The following is a 16,312-nucleotide window of genomic DNA, read 5'->3' on the forward strand; positions in this document are numbered from 1 at the left end:
AAATGTAACTTTTCCAGAAATTGCTGGTAGCTTTGCAAAGCTACCAGCACATGCACATAAGTGCATGGCTTCTGTAAGATGCAATTGTTTTCCTCTGCAGCTTGTGTGGTTAAATGTTACAGCTGCTAAATGAGACAAGTTACAAGTCAATAGCAGGGCTATATGAAAAGAAACAGGAACAATTTGTTAGAGAGAAAATAGCTAAGATGTGCTCATATATTGCCTAAATATTAGTAAGGCTCGATCATCAAATCTTTGGATTTACTGTGACTCCTATATATTAATCTCTGTTTCATCTGGGTTTATTTTACCTTAGGACAGGTGTTGTAACTGCTGAACTGCTCCTCTCAATCATTCTTCTCCTTCTCCTTCAAATTCCTATCCAATGACAAGAAAAATGAAGAGAACTCCTGGATTCAGCTGACATCTACTGTTTGAAATACTGATCACAGTGCTCAGAGTAAGAAAAAAATGGTTTTGGATCCCAGGTTGGATAAAGGCTGAGCAAGCTCGGGTTGCCTCAGTTTCCTACAACAATAAAATTTCTCAAAAGGTCTTTGAGACTTGGAGTCATTGTTAGTGAACCGCAAAATGTCATTATTCTTTCATGGAATATATTACTCTCTCTTCCCCCGTTTCCCACCCCACCCAAATAAGCACTAACATATAACCTCCCTTGCTTTGTGCCGTGTTCAGGAGTGACATCTCACTTCTCCCTTATTACTAAGATAGATCGATACATAGATAGATATTTTGCAGCAGGCTTGAAGAGTTTCCTCAGACAGATGCTCTGTTATACAAGAACAATACGATCTTTGGACAAAAGGAAGGGTGTCCTTCTCGATGTTTACAGAGAGAGGTGGCGAGTTGCTTAGTCAAGGCTGTCAGTTTGATGCCAATACATTGTTCCTTGCATTGAATTGGTGCCTTGAGATGAACAGTTACGGAAGCAGGAGGTTGCAGGGGCATTGGAAGGATCTAAGAGGTCAGTTATGGAAGGATTCGGTAAAAGTTGTCTCACAAATCTCTTCTATGTCTGATTTCTGGCAGGGAGTCCAGAAAACTCCTTCCTGATAATTTCATTAACTGTGAAATAAAAGAAAGAGGAAGAAATGTTAGAGCACTTTCTAAATCACAAGAAGCAAAAGCAATCCTTGGGCATTTTGCTCTGTATTCATAACATGATTTTATTAGAAAATAAAACTTTTAGTCTTAATTACTCAGACTACATAGGGGGAAAAGAGGGGAGAGAGGGGGTTTACACTGTGTTCAGCATGCTTCAAGTACCATAAAAACACAACTGAGAAGCTCTACCGTGTGTCCAGTACATGCCACATCCCTTCTGTACACAACACTTGCCCTTTTTTTTCCACAGACACTTCCTTTACCCGAGGTGTAAAAAAAAAAAAAAAAAAAAACACCAAAAAAACCCCTGTAAGTATACGAGCATTTTAACATTTTCACAAGGCTGAAATAAGAATATTTTGAGAAGCGAAAGGCCAGATTTGGAGGAAGTATAGTGGACAGTGCTGAAAACAGATGATTACAATTCAGGTGAAAAACTGTTGGGTTTTTGTTGTGGTTTTTGAGTTGTTGGTGTTTTTTTTTAAAATCTCACTGTAGACCGTATTTGCTCTACATTTTTGTTACAGTTTGTTTTTAGATTACAGCATAAGCAAACTTCCATGCACCACTATGATACTCTAAGAGGCTGGGACAGGCTTGTTAATAAAGCTCAAGAGAAAAAAGCTGAATAACTTTGTTCTCTGTTTAAAAAAACAGAACAATATTACACGTTAAGTACAACAGCCATTCTCTCCTGTCTACCTTTCACACTTGTTTGCCTTTGGTATCCCCTGGAAAAACCATTTCTTTCTCAGGCAGCGATTTCATTCGGAGAGACATGAGTGTTTTGGTGCAAAACTCCAGAACTGCCTGTTTTGGGGCTCAATTTCACATGCAGCTCCTTGGTGTTGTATCCAGAAATCGTACTGTTCAGAAATTGTTTATCACTTTGAAAAATTTGCCTTAAAACCAAAAGACCAAATTTTCTGAGGTTTCAGAACCCAGATCTAAATTATTGCTCCCTGTTGATATTTAAGGGCTAAGACAAGGACTAACTCAAACCAGAGAAGACCCTCACCCAAGACCGATTAATCCTCAGGTATGCAGCTGTAAGACTCTGCCATATTTAGGTCCAATTCTAACAAATGTTTATGAAAAATTTTAATTAACATAGTATTTCACCACTTCCCAACAACTAAAAAAAAAATTGGTGCCCGATCTCTTGTCGTCTCTGGGAAGGGGAATACATGTACTAATTTTTAGTAGTTAGGACTAGTAGTTTGAAAGCTCCCTCCACTCTACATGCAATGGAATTTATTTCTGAGACAGTAAAAAAAAAAATCTATGTATATTTTACAGCAGAGATGTCTGCTTTGGTGGGCTGTGCTCCTCAAGGACTAAATGCTTGACGTGAGGAGCAGGGAGCAAGCCCTTCACATTTCCAGGTACAGCAAACTCTTCTGAAGGGACCTCACAGCCTGTGCCACACCAGGCAGTTTCCACCCCTCCATGCTCAAAAATCCCACTGTTAACAGCCCAGAGTTTAGCTCTTCCTAATTCCAGCCAGGAAATGCCTGGTATCAATCAGACTGGTGTCTCTTGGAGAGGACGCGGGCAAAGCCAGCACGGCTGACAGCAGAACGCCTGTGCTCTCCTGCTGCCAACCTTCTACCTGCCACTGTCACCTGCTGGCTTCTACCAGCCTTTGGGGTGAATTGTTGGAAATAAAGTACAAATATGGAGTATTTCGTGTGTTGCTGCTCTGCAGTGCAAGCAAGCAACCAGTGGGAGGTGAGGTTGGTCCACTTTCAGGGGGGAAAAAAAAAAAAAAAAACCTCCTTCAGCTCAGTTAGAAGAGCTTCCTGTTTGCTCTACCCAGGAAATGAGAGGAGCAGGTCTTCAATGGAAATTTTTCACAGCTTCAGCTAAAAATAGCAGTGAGGTAAAAGAAGTGGGCACCCACTCTTACAGGGTCATTTCCTTTCTAAAAACAAGTGGGCTGAGACTGCAGGCTGATTTATTTATCGACACGTTTGTTTGAGCAGCCAGCGTACCAAAAATACTGTGAGAGTTTCATTTCATTTAATAGAGCCATCACTTGTGGAAATATCGGAGCCAACGGTCATCTTTGTCTAGGAAGGGATACATACTAAGGGAAAAATGAGCAGATAATTAAATGGATATTTACTAAGCCTGCAGTCTTTTCGGGGGTTCGGTTTTGGTTCTGTTTCCCAGCCTGAGTTTTAGGCAAAGTGACACAACCAGCAGAATGCCAGCCTGGAGCTTGGCCAGCACGGGGACCTCCGCTCGCTGGCACCAGGCAGGTTGGATAGCGCAGGCTTACTCAGCCTGTAAACTTCACTTTCCCTCCTGTGTGCTGCATGGGAGGTCAGCAGTGGGTTTTGTGGGCTGAGGTTACAGGGGGACTACAATCTGTAAAGAGCTAAAGAGTTGCAGAGGAGCAGTATGAAACATTAACTCCATAGGTGGGCTGCAGGACCATGCCTGGGTGCAGTTGGATGCTCTCTGTGCAAGCTCTTACAGGTGTGAAATTGGAGTTTTGTTGTAAGCATCTGAACAAAGGAGCTTCCTGTTATCAGTTGGCCTGAACATCGTCTAGTCACCCTGAATTTCACCTAAATCCATATGGTGAAGGGAGTTAGGTGCAGTTTAAACTGGGCAACGCTAGTCTGGGACCCATAAGGGAAGGATGTGTAAGTCAATGATTGTCTCAGCACAAAAATCTCAATTCCCAAGCACAAACACAGGCTGGGCAGAGAATGGATTGAGAGCAGCCCTGAGGAGAAGGACTTGGGGGTGTTGGTGGACAAGAAACTCAACATGAGCCGGCAATGGGCACTTGCAGCCCAGAAGGCCAACTGCATCCTGGGCTGCATCAAAAGCAGCGTGGCCAGCAGGTCGAGGGAGGTGATTCTGCCCCTCTATTCTGCTCTCGTGAGACCCCACCTGCAGTACTGTGTCCAGTTCTGGAGCCCAACATAAGGACATGGACCAGTTGGAGAAGGTCCAGAGGAGGGCCACGAAGACGATCAGAGGGCTGGAGCACCTTTCCTATGAGGACAGGCTGAGAGAGCTGGGGCTGTTCAGCCTGGAGAAGAGAAGGCTCCAGGGATACCTAAAAGGGGCTTATAGGAAAGATGGGGTCAAACTTTTTAGCAGGGCCTGTTGTGACAAGACGAGGGGTAATAGTTTTAAACTAGAAGGAGGCAGATTCAGATTTGATATAAGGAAAAAAAATTTTACAATGAGGATGGTGGAGCACTGTCTCAGCTTGCCCAGAGAGGTGGTGGATGCCCCATCCCCGGAAACATGCAAGGCCAGGTTGGACAGGGCTCTGAGCAACCTGATCTGGTTGGAGATGTCCCTGCTTCTTGCAGGGGGGTTGGACTAGATGACCCTTAAAGATCCCTTTCAACCCAAACTATTCTATAATTGTATGAAAAAGGCCTAATCTACAACCAGAGCCCCTAAATCTAATAAGTGTATAAATGTAACAGGAATGGATCCCAAGGCAAGTATCTATCTCCCAGCTTGGAGTAACCTCCAGACTGAGTCTAGTGAAATCACACATCTTGGTGATCTGCTCCAGATTTGGGAGCACATGGATCCAGATCCAGGTGTAATCTCAGTGACTCAAGTTTCAGTAGTAGGTTGAACAAAATCAACAAACTGAGACATATCTGAATTTCAGAAGAATTTGAGATCATCTGCTGAACTTGCTATTCTGAACTCCCATTTATCTTTTTTTTTGGTAGCACGGTTAAAATGTATACCTGAAGTATCGGTTCTCATTATTTACTCATTTCTAGCTGAGAGGAAAGAGATGATGTGACTAATAAAATATTGTTAGTTAAAGAGCCTGGCATGTGGCAGTACTGGAGCACACTGCCATTGGTCCATTTAATGAGAGAGAACTGATTAAACAGGGCCATGAGGACATATGTAAAGATAATGAAAGATTAAATCATTAAAAAAAAAGGATATTGAAATTACAGCTGACGTCAGCCATCCAGACCAAGGAAATGCCTAGTTAGGCCTGAACCCCTTCAGCATATCCTCCGTTAGATACTGCTGTTGTATGAGCATTGTACAACAGCCCCAGTGCTTGGAGATCCCGCAGTTCCCTGAATGCGAGAGGCTGGCTGAAATCATGGGAGAATGTTTGTGTTCTTCTCATCACTCGGCTTTGATGGGTTGGAGTCAGTCTCTCAGGCTCCACTCCTCAAAGACATTTAAGACTCTAATTCACATCCTCTCAGATAGAAATCTGGAGTGTATTCACTTGAGGGATGATAGTGGGCTGTATTAAATACCAGGCTTCAACTAGTAGTCCAGAGACAGAAACCAGTCTCCAATTTTAGCTGGCAATGAGTCAGGCTCCTTGTAATTGATTATATGCACGCACACACACTCATATGCATGCGTGTGCACACATTCACACACGCACTGGAATAACAACTTCACTAGCATTATTCCACGAATATGTCTGGAATAATACTGACGAAGTCAATGTTGTCGCAGCGCTACACTCGTGGCAGTGACTGGGGCGTTGTGCCCTTTGGGGATCCTGCAAGAGTGAGGGTCTCATCAGAGCTGAGCTCCAGTGGGCTCCTCCCTGCACCGGGCAGGGATCCTGCACTATTCCATGTTTGCTCTGCTGATGCAGCCAAGAGGCATTTTTATACGCAAAGCAAACACAAGACACATGGGGAGAATGAAATGGCATAACAAGGACTGGGGAGGAAAGTTGAACCCTGAATTTTTAGTGTGCCCTCAAAACGTGACCAGGCAAACCATAGTACTAACATGGTTCTGCTGCTGCCTGGGAATGAGACGATGCTTTAGCCCAGCATGCACAACCCCATCTCTCCTTCCCTGCCCACCAGGCCCCAGCTACTTCAGGACAGTTCTGTGGTACACAAGTGGGGAAGAAAAAGAATGGAAAAAAAAATAAATTAAATTAAGATTTAAAACCCTTTAAGCCAAATAAAAAGGGGCATGACTTTTTAATTGGGGAAAAAAAAAAAGGTTAAGAGAAACACACAGCTGGAGAAAAGGCAGAAAAATACCAATTACCTTTATTTTTGATTGCTTGGATCAAAGATCACAGTCATTCTTTTTCATATAATGTTTTGTATCCAGCTAAGGTGTGTATCTATCAGCTCTGAAAAAGATTTGCAAAACCATTTTTGAGAAAAAAAGGTAACCTTTGACCTATGTTGCAAGGCCAAATGTTACAGTTTTCAGCTACTCTTTCATTTTGTGGTTTAATTTATGAAAAGGACATTTCAGCATATACAATACATAAGGCAGAACTTAACCGCTGACCTTTCTGTTTGCTCAGATCCAGCACTACCTTTTACTTTTTTCCCCTATTTTCTCGACTGACATTATCTAAAAAGAAGTATGCAAAAAATTACACTCCTAAATCAATCAGAAAACATGCAAAATGCTGATAAGTTAATCTGAGACTTCAGAGGCACAGGAGGTCCATGTGTCTTCTAAGTCAGGTCAAAGACTAGTCACTGCCTTTTGCAAAATTCAGTTATATTATCATCTTAGTGGCCCAAATACAACATGACACATTTATGCCAGATCATGTCAGTCCCTTTTAAATAAGAGATCTAACCTCAGTGGCCATGTAAATTAGACTTTGCCTTAACTGTAAAGAACAAGAAAGATATATGCAAAGTTTTTTTTTTCTCATAAAATGGCAATATTTAAAATTCTGTTTCATTTTTTTTTCTGTCTGATCTCTTTAGATTGCTTTTGAATTCATCATGAAAGCATTTGGCACCTCTGCAAAACCATGTGGAAATTTAAAAAAAATAATTGCAATATTAAGGAGGAAAAAGTGCTTCTTAAAAACTAAGCTCGTTTTGAGTGCAAGATTCAGAAGTGCCTTTGCTGCTGGATTTCAGGTGACTATATATAGAAAAGAAATATTTTACTTGGCTCCCTAAAATTGTGCAGCCACGTATCATACACTGGAACCTACCACTCAGTACACAGCCTATTTTATATTCTGCATCCTGGAAAATCAGCTTTTGCACATGCAAGCAGAGCAACTAATTGACTGGTAAATACAAACTTAGGTGTATCAGGCGCAAGAAGCACAAACCCAAAAAAACGTGTTGGGGAAAAATACGTGTGTGGATGGCAGGAGCTATTTTATAAATCAACAGCAATGAAAGACTTTTTTTCTGGAAAATGGGGATGTATAACTACTAAGAGGCTCTTAGCTGTAAAGCTTTGCTTTAATTACACATCAAAAAAAGGTTTTACTTCTTATTGAAATAATGCCAATAGGTGTACCCTGCAACTTTTCTTCCTTGTCCTGTTTGTAATCTATGTAGTCTGTAATCTGTGTCGTCTCTTCAACGCCATACAGCCCAACAGCAATCAAGTCATCACCATTAATTAAGCAAACTCTTAGAAGAGGGTACTGATCTCAAACTATGTGGCAATTCAAGTCCCATGATACATTTTTGCTAATAGTTTCAATAGGCTCAAAACCCATCGGCATCTTTCCATGAATTTAACATCATAATATAGATATCTGATGGAAAACAGAATCTAAATAAAATGCATATTTTTGGCTAAAGCCTGTCCCAACTGAAATCAATATCTAAACTCTTCATGATTCACAGGATCTGGATTTCACTCACAACATTCAAATATCCTTCCCTTATATTTCAATACGGTTCCTGAGTGAGGTGCAAAAATAAAATGATTAGTATCTATGGTATTACCCTACCCAAAATCTTTAACAGGAAGCTGGGTGTGTCTGTAAGAAAAGAGTAGAAAATGAAGATAGCATTTCTGCTAAAAAAAAATTCCAGTGTCCTAAACATACTATACATCAAAACTATCATGAAAGAAATAGTCAAAACACAAATCTGTCTGTAACACTACCTCAGAAATTTTAAGGATTTTCTAAGTACTTTCATTATTGTCAGTAGGTTTCCAGAAAAGATCAACAAAACACTACAAAAAAGCTTCATTAAAACTGCCAGGAAAAAGTGTGACCTAGAAGTTAAAGCAGAAGAGTGGATAGACTCCAGAGCCTGGACCTCTGCTATATCATCATCTCGCCATATGGCCCTGGCCAAGTCCAAAGTATCCCCGAAGGACGAGACTTATTACAGGTTTGCTGTGGTCTGAAAAATGCAGAAACACTGAAGGTCATGCTCAGGGAACTTAAATAATACATGCCTAGCTAACAGAAAAAAAAGCCTGAAATTATGATGGCCTGCATAGAATGAGCCTACACTAAGTGTGTAGATGTAGTAGAGAGCAATCATCTTCAGCAGTCCCTACAGGGATGTTTTAAAGTCCTTACGCAGTTTAGATCTCAAACTACCAAAGGCATAAGGTGCTGAGCTCACGTAGGCACTCTAAAATCCTAATAGACAACAACTTAAGTTACCAACCCAAAACTTTTAAGCCTATAAATGTCAGTCAACATTAGGGCGCTCAACACCTCTAAAAATTAAGTCCTAAGTATTGCTATTAGGAAACTGAGCCAACATAGGTAACAGAGAGCACTTTGAAGACACTGACCTGTTCTGACTTTGCTGTATAGCATCTAGAGTCAGGAGACTAAGGAGCATCCCTCAGCCCTGGGGATGCCTTGTCCTGGGAGGCACTGGGGTACCACTTGTGAGAAGCTGCACAGATGCTCTCTCCACTGACTGCGTGCGAAGTCTGGGACTGGTATCCCCAGACAGTTGGTAGCCTGAATAATTTATCTGAGACAAACAACCCTTTGCTTTTGTTTATTCATGCATTATCCTCAGACAGAAGTTGTAACTCTGCAGCTCCCCGCAGACAAGTTCTCCTCAGAGATACAAAGCAAAGTGACCAGTTAGAGGGGAAGGAAAACAGCCGTTCGCAGCAGTGGAGATAATGTGAAACCTGCGCTGCGCTCCCTGTTCTACCTGCCACGCATGAGCTGTTGGGTGCCTGTCCTGTTTTGCCATGCTTCACTTCAGCTTGTTATACAAACGGTTACAGTCTTGTAAATCAGTAATAAGTTGCACCTGAACCCGTAAGCGATTAGTAAAAAATCATTACGCTTCCATGGCCAGAGGACTTTCACACAGTTAATCAGTTAAGAAAAGGACTGGGTGTTAACCGGTTGTTTAATTCCCTGGAAGATCAATTTATTGAGACCCCCGTAGCAAGAGGATTGAAATCCAAAGTGCAAACAATATATGGGAGACTTATATTGCTTACAAATTACATACTCTCCTGGAGAAAGAGGTGCCAAATGTTGCCTTAAAGTAAGTTGAATGGAGGAATTCTAAGGCTGAGCAGGTGCTATTTGTGGTGCTTTCAGTTATTTAATCCATTTGATCTCTGTTTGAATCTATTGGAAATCAATGAGTTAAGTTTTCTAGGCACCTCCTCCATGAACCAGGAGACTGGGGTTATGTGATATTTGCAGGACACACATGCACGAGCTTTCTCATCCTGAGTTGCTGACTGGAACAGCAAGAGAAAGAGCATTTTTTGCTCCAGAGTGTGATTTCCTGTTTGCTTGATGGATTTCAGTATTTAGTCATCGATATTTTATCAGAAGATTCTAACATAGGTGCAAACTCTGCCTACGCATCGACTGGAGGAAGAATCTGCATCAGCTGGCGATCTGGACGGTGCACCTTCAGGCACAATTTCATCCCCTCTCCCTTCTGCCCCGCTACGCTTCAGCGTATCACTGTGGGAAGCCCTTAGAGCTCATCTGCAGGCTCAGTCCCCTGGTGTAAAAAAAACCACCTTAATTTACAGGAGTTGCATCTTAGTCACTGCACGAGTGCAATGGGAAGCCGCATCTCATCAAACTCATTCTCAGAACCCTTTTCCTGCCCGGTCCACAGCGCTGCACATACTGAAACTGACGCCAAGGGTGGCACCCAGTGCCAGGCGCTGCCAATCTCATTCACAAGTTACCTGAGAAAGGACCGGCTCTGAATATGAATTCTGACACTGCTGGGAACTATATGAATATGAAGCAAACACTCTTGTATTATTAAATTTGCTAAGATGATGATAAATATCCTGTCTATTTATTAGATAAACACTTTAAGTCTGTTTGGTCACTACACTTAAGGCATAAAGGGACTGCAACAAGATGTGACAGCTTTCTGCCGTTCTTCTACGAGTGTCAGCAGCCGCTCTGGGAAGCGTACCTTGAAAGTGGAAAACTAGATCAGCCTGGGTGTGATGAGGAACTCCAGGCCACCGTGGATTTGGTTTGTAGTAGCTTTCCATAACAAAGTCTTTTTTTAACTGACTTTCTTTCTGCTCACATATATTTAGATATGACTTTCATTTTGCAGTACTCTGCTGCCAGATAGTTTTGGCTGAAATTGGAAGGGAAGGGACACGTGTTTGAGTCATGCAGTTGGCTCTCTCTAGTTGATAGTTAGCAAGTTACTGAGAAAAGATGAAGTTTGTATTTAGTTTTAGTTAACATGCAATGAGACCAAGTGAAATATTCCAAGTAGAATACACAGATAATAAATAAATATACAAGAACTTACATGAGAAGGGGATGGAGTTTATTTTCTTAAACCACACAAGTTGGCTAAACCATTACAGAAATATTAGGCTGATGGACTGAAGCTTAAGAAACAGAAGACAAGAGCGTTCATTTTGTCACTCCTAACTCTTGATGTAACTGCATGGCAGCTGCTGCTGCTGCAAAGCACAAGGGTGAACTGTGCTCATGTCTATTTTTGTGTGCGTGGTTTGGACCTTATGAATTTGCTACATAACTGCTGAGATAAGCAGTGCCATTTGGTATTAAAACATATTTCTTTTAGAGTAAAAACAGCAAAACCAAAGGAGGTAGGTGATGATTTTTTCCTACAGTAGCTTGCACCTCATGGTTGAAAAGCTAATGAAATTGGTAATAAATACCACAATGCCTCTAAAATAGCAACTGCCGGCAGGAAAAGCACACAAGTGATAGCACTATTTATTCACATGTCACTTTGCAGTTTCATCACTCTCCTAGACATAACCTATTTACTAAGAGGCGATATGAGTCATTCAGTTAAGTGTTTCAAAAACAGAGAGAAAAGAGAATGGATGGGAGAAAGCTATTTTTTACAGGAAATAATTGGGGGGTAGGAACCGAAGAACAGTTACAGCATGTTCAGCATTAGCTGAAAGTAACAAGAATAGGCAATGCTGCTGCTTTTTTTTATTTCTGTCACAAAGGAACTACCAGAACAAATATTTAATTGAGGGGAAACAAACCATTTAACAAATATTTAATTAAGGGGAAACAAACCATTTTCCCCTTCCCTTTAGGCAGTTTTGCAGGAGATGAATAGTCAATAATGTAATCTATTTTCCTCCCTTGAGCCCTAGTGCTTATGTCTACTAATCTACAAAACTATTTACTGGCTCTAACACTCTGGCATCTTATCTTCTGCTGTGTCTTAACTTTTCAAGCATCCTCGCTGAAGGGCTTGTGGATTCTTGCAGAACCCTAGCCTCTCCAGCAAACTGGGTTTCCCTCTGAACATGTCTGAACTGAATTTTGAGCCTGCTCCTCAGGAGAAAACAGCCAGCAGAAAATCACTGCCCAAGGTAACAGCGAAGATGTGTAAGTGGCCTACAAACAATTTTGCCAGACAAACCAAGCTCTCCTCTGGAACACGCATGTAAATAACCTTCTGCTTGCAACTATTCTGCTTTCACAAACAACTTTGGCACAGCAAGCACAAAGAAGTCATATGTTTCTTATGTCCTTTATTTTAGAGAGGACTATGGGCAGTGGGCACACTGTAGTGAAAAAAACTGACCAGGGCAACACATGAAATCACAGATTATTTGACTCCACATCCTTCAGCAAATGAATGTTTGGGACCAGATTCTTCCCCTCTGAAGAACTAAATGGTGAGTGCTGTTTTAGGAGCCTGGTATCAGGAACCGCCTCTGCAGGCAATGGAAAGGGATAGGCACTGCTAGAGAGGTCTGCGGGTCTTGGCAATGGGAGCCCAGGACAGCTGAGCGCCCAACTTCAGGGCTACAGGCTACAGTCCCAAGTTAGCTGGAAAGAACCCAGACTATTAAATATTTAAGTGGTTATTGACAGAGCATTACAATTCACATATAACAATGACAAGGAGGTGCCATATACAAAATACTGCGTGTCTGCCCACGTCCATCTGTTTGCTTTTATTTTGCACTTTGACTGTAAGTCCTGTGAGGCAGGACCTGCTTTTTTTTCCTTTGGAGTCAACACAGCATCTGCCACAATGGAGTTCTCATTCTTGCGGGGGTTTCTAACATAAAATTGTGTAACAATAAAAATACTACATAATACTATGTACTATATGTACAAATCAGAGACCATTATGAACTGAGAGAGAGAGCTAATTATAAGAGACACCTATAACTACAAAAAGGAGTGCAAAAGACTAGAGGGAGCAGATACTGTAACTGACTTTGCACCTCCCCTCAAGAAGGCCAGCAACCTCTGACAGTAAATAGCATTAAAGAAAAATGTATATGCATCATCCAAAGGCTTAAAACTTTCAATTTGACTCAATGGCACAAACGATAATACTTTTGTTCTCAGTATGAAAGGAAAAGAAAAGGGGGATATAAATTACCAGAAAGAGAACTGAGCTCCTTGATGTCCAATAGCTGTTGAGGTGCCTATCTGTAGTTGAAGTGCAGCCGGAACTGTTGAGGTTGGGCAATTCCCAACCTCACCACAATAGCAATAACCTACATTTGTTCAGAAATTAGCCCTCAATTGTTTGCAGACCTCCCATCCCCATTCCAGATCAAGATGTAGGAACAACGACCCAAAGAGACTGTCCAGGGAATTCTTCCCAGAATTTAACGATGAGCCATCCCAAATTTTCCAACTGTGAGGTCTGAGAGCTGTGTGTATCCCTATGCAACCCAGGCAGGAGGTGAAACACTCTGCTCATCGCAGCATCTCAGGGGCATGCTGCAAGGTGCTGCAAGTACCTAGCAAGACCATCCGAATCACTCCCAAGTTCTCATCAGCTGTATGACAACATTCTCCTTTATACGCAAGTTTGCACAGCCAGCTCACGAGCTACACATTTGTAACTCATATTGAACCTATTAGTTCGTATTTAACCATCCATTGCTACACTTCCTGGGTGAATTCCAATCAAACAACGAAGGCTTTGGAACTACATCATGATAAAACACCCTCTTGCCTAAAATAAAGATAAAACTTGCTTACGTTTGACATGATCTCATCTGACTACAGAACACATTCAGAAGCAATTGGCAGGCTGTCCCCTCAGCTAGGAATGTGGACTGAATGGGAATACTGTTTGTCCTGCAGTTGGGGAACTAGCCACAGACAGCTGGAAGACACAGTAGTAGCAAAGTTGAAGGCCAAGATCACCATAACTCTTTCTGAGCGGTCTTGAAAGGAGAGTGACTGCCAACAGGAATGAAATGCCCCAGCTAACACACACAGCATAATGAAACCATAAGAAGCCAGGGGTATCTTCTGCAAAGCCAGATTTTTAAAGGTATTTTGGTAGTAGCTAACTCTCAACTAAATCACTGTGGATTAGACCTCTAGCCACTTTAAAAAAAAATAAATATACAAAGAGACAAGCATGCATCACCTCTCAGAAATCTGGCCTAGACTGTACCAAACATTTCCCTGACAGACGAGATGGAACAAGTGCTGGGGAACACCAATAGAGGATGGCCTATGATAGGAACGCAGGGCTGTCAAGTAGAGATGGGAAGGTTTTTGTACTAGGAAAGGTTGACTCATCAGCAGGAAGGTAATGCTGACTCCTTACATGCTCCTTGCAGCATCATCATGAGGAAGGGTCACAGCGTATCTATGCAGCACCATGATGTGATTTCACCATCACCACCATCATGAAGCAAGACAGCACAGCGCTGCCATAATCTCTTCTCTAGGACATGGGAACAGCTTTGATGGCTCAGTGTCACCAGCTGCTGTGCTTGGCCCCAAGCTCAACATGGAGGGGAAGGACAGTGGAGCAGCTATGGTGGGAGAAACCCAGCTGAAGCAACAGGACAGCTGTCCATCCTAACCTGCCCTCCATCATAACTTGTCAGACTTGGAGACTTGGCTGCGGGCTGTGGTGTATGCTGCAGAGCCTGTCCCATCCAGCTCTGGCTCCCACGCTCCGGTCCTCGGCACTGCAGGACCTCCTGGCAATGAGCATAAGGACAACGCTGGAATTACCTGCTGGCCATGGCATCACTGAGCCCAGCAGCAGCAAAACAGGCAGGTGCCTGGTTAATGGGAAGGAATATTCTAGGTTCTACAAAAATGCCACACCAAGAAAGCTAAAAACGAAAGTAAGTTACTGGTGGGAAAAGATAAACCATGCAAGAGGCAGGGCTTTCCCTCTTTTCATCCAAGAAGTTAAAATGTGCTCAAGCTTAAGCAGGTGGTTAAGCCATGGTGATTTCAGAGCAGGCTCATACTATGGTGAGTGCTGGGAGAAGGCAGAAGGAGCATCGCAGAACTGAAAACTCCCCCATTTTGTGCTGACAGCAACCAGTGACCCTGGGAGAGCCGCATCAAGCAGAGATCAGTTACGTTTCACGGCCAAGCCAGCAGCCAACATCCCCGCATGGTCCACTGGCACAGAGGACGGAGTGGGAGCATGCTACATCCCGACTGCGCCACAGGTCACGCAACAGGGCTTTCTTCTCAGGGGGTCCCCTTGACATGACTGTAATTAACACTAAAAATAATAGCTCACTTTATATTTGGGCTGGAAATCACCACTGTTAATAGTGACAGCCAGCAGTCTCCAGAGGGGGTTTGGTCACTGCTGACCCTGGCTGAGGTCTGAAGGATGATCAGGATAGAGGGCTGCAGCCTTTCGGCCGCAAAGACAGAGACAATTTTTATGGTTCAAGAGGGTGACCATCTCCGGTGGGCACTCTCCCCCTTCTCACCACCTGTGCTAGGTGCCCCGGAAACCCCAGCTGCATGTCTTCTTCACCTGCTTGTGCAAGGCACTCAGCCTGGCCCTGCGCCTGCGTGGGGGCAGCATCAGAAGAGGGCCAGAGAGCAACATGAGAGCGGCTAGCTTGGTTTGGGCTGCTTTTTTTTTTTTTTTCTTTTGATTCAGAAATGTCATCTGCATCCAGCTGTTAGTATTTTGGAAATCCGCTGGATTTTGTTTTCCTCGTGTGGTTCACTGCGGCTGATGCTCCAGCTGCAAAACCTTTGGCAGCCAGCGAGCCTGCTTACAGCAACTATACATGAAAGCCCGTGTCCTGGCCAGCACCTCCTCTCCTGGGAGCACCCTGGGGCTCCCCTTGGGCAGCCTCCTCATCACTCTGATGGGAATGGTGCTTAACTCATCACAACCACACCAGATGAGAGTGTGGTGATCAGGAACTGCACAAGTAGGTATCTACATCAAATGACGTGGCAGAGAAAATACTTTAATTGCAGCCAACAGCATCCTGACCTCCACTTCTGAATGCATGGCAATGCTTACAATGTGAACAGCAGCATAATAAATACACTGTAAACCGACAAACTTCCAAAATGCTATGGCATTGCTATCCACTTTCAGGTTTTCTGCTTTTTTGTAGAGTTTGTTTTTTAAAATCCCATACTGTCATGAGTATAATCTATGTTATCTATAAAAAGACTGTGATTCAGCAACCGGGCAGGTTATACATGAATGAGGGTAATGCCTTTCCCCCTGTACCCTTTCCTTCCAGTATGCTTCTCCCATGCCTGCTCTCTCTCGAGGCCACAATAATCCCCTCTCCTTTCTCCCTATCCCAGAGCAGACGTCCCTGCTAGAGGTGGAGAATGGCAGATCCAGAGTGCCTTGAAAGGGCAGGAGAGACTGCAGGGTGTTATGAGGAGGTGGGGGCTTGCTGAGACTTATCTCCAAGGAACAAACTTTTAATGAGGTTTGGGTTATACACGTGAAAACATGGTGATTAAGTAAAGTTAAGGGCCAGGCCTTTATTACTTAAATAATTCTTTCATTTGAAAATTGAATCCCAAGTCTCACATTTTTATCCACATAACTCTAATTCCATGCCCAGTAACTCAGTGACATGGACAAAGTCATCCATTACAGAAGTCATGTAAATACAAACCATCACTAAATGTAGCCTGATCACATAACTGGCCTTTACATGTCTTTTCCCTCCCAAGCAATTATGGAAACAATGCTGGGTGATTAATAACCCC

General features: G+C 42.8%; 1 protein-coding gene across 1 annotated transcript in view; it reads right to left on the reverse strand.

The window, feature by feature from the left end:
* Positions 1-711: 711 nt before the first annotated feature.
* Positions 712-16,312, reverse strand: part of NFATC2 (nuclear factor of activated T cells 2) — an 86,969-nt gene continuing 71,368 nt past the window's right edge. Inside the window, exon 10 of the mRNA XM_086760565.1 lies at positions 712-1,086. Within this exon, the coding sequence (XP_086616691.1) occupies positions 1,031-1,086 (56 nt within the window). The 3' untranslated portion in view covers positions 712-1,030. The remainder of the gene's footprint in view (positions 1,087-16,312) is intronic.

The sequence above is a fragment of the Chlamydotis macqueenii genome, chromosome 16 (assembly GCF_036417535.1).
Source record: "Chlamydotis macqueenii isolate bChlMac1 chromosome 16, bChlMac1.mat, whole genome shotgun sequence".
NCBI classification, from domain to species: Eukaryota; Metazoa; Chordata; class Aves; order Otidiformes; family Otididae; genus Chlamydotis; species Chlamydotis macqueenii.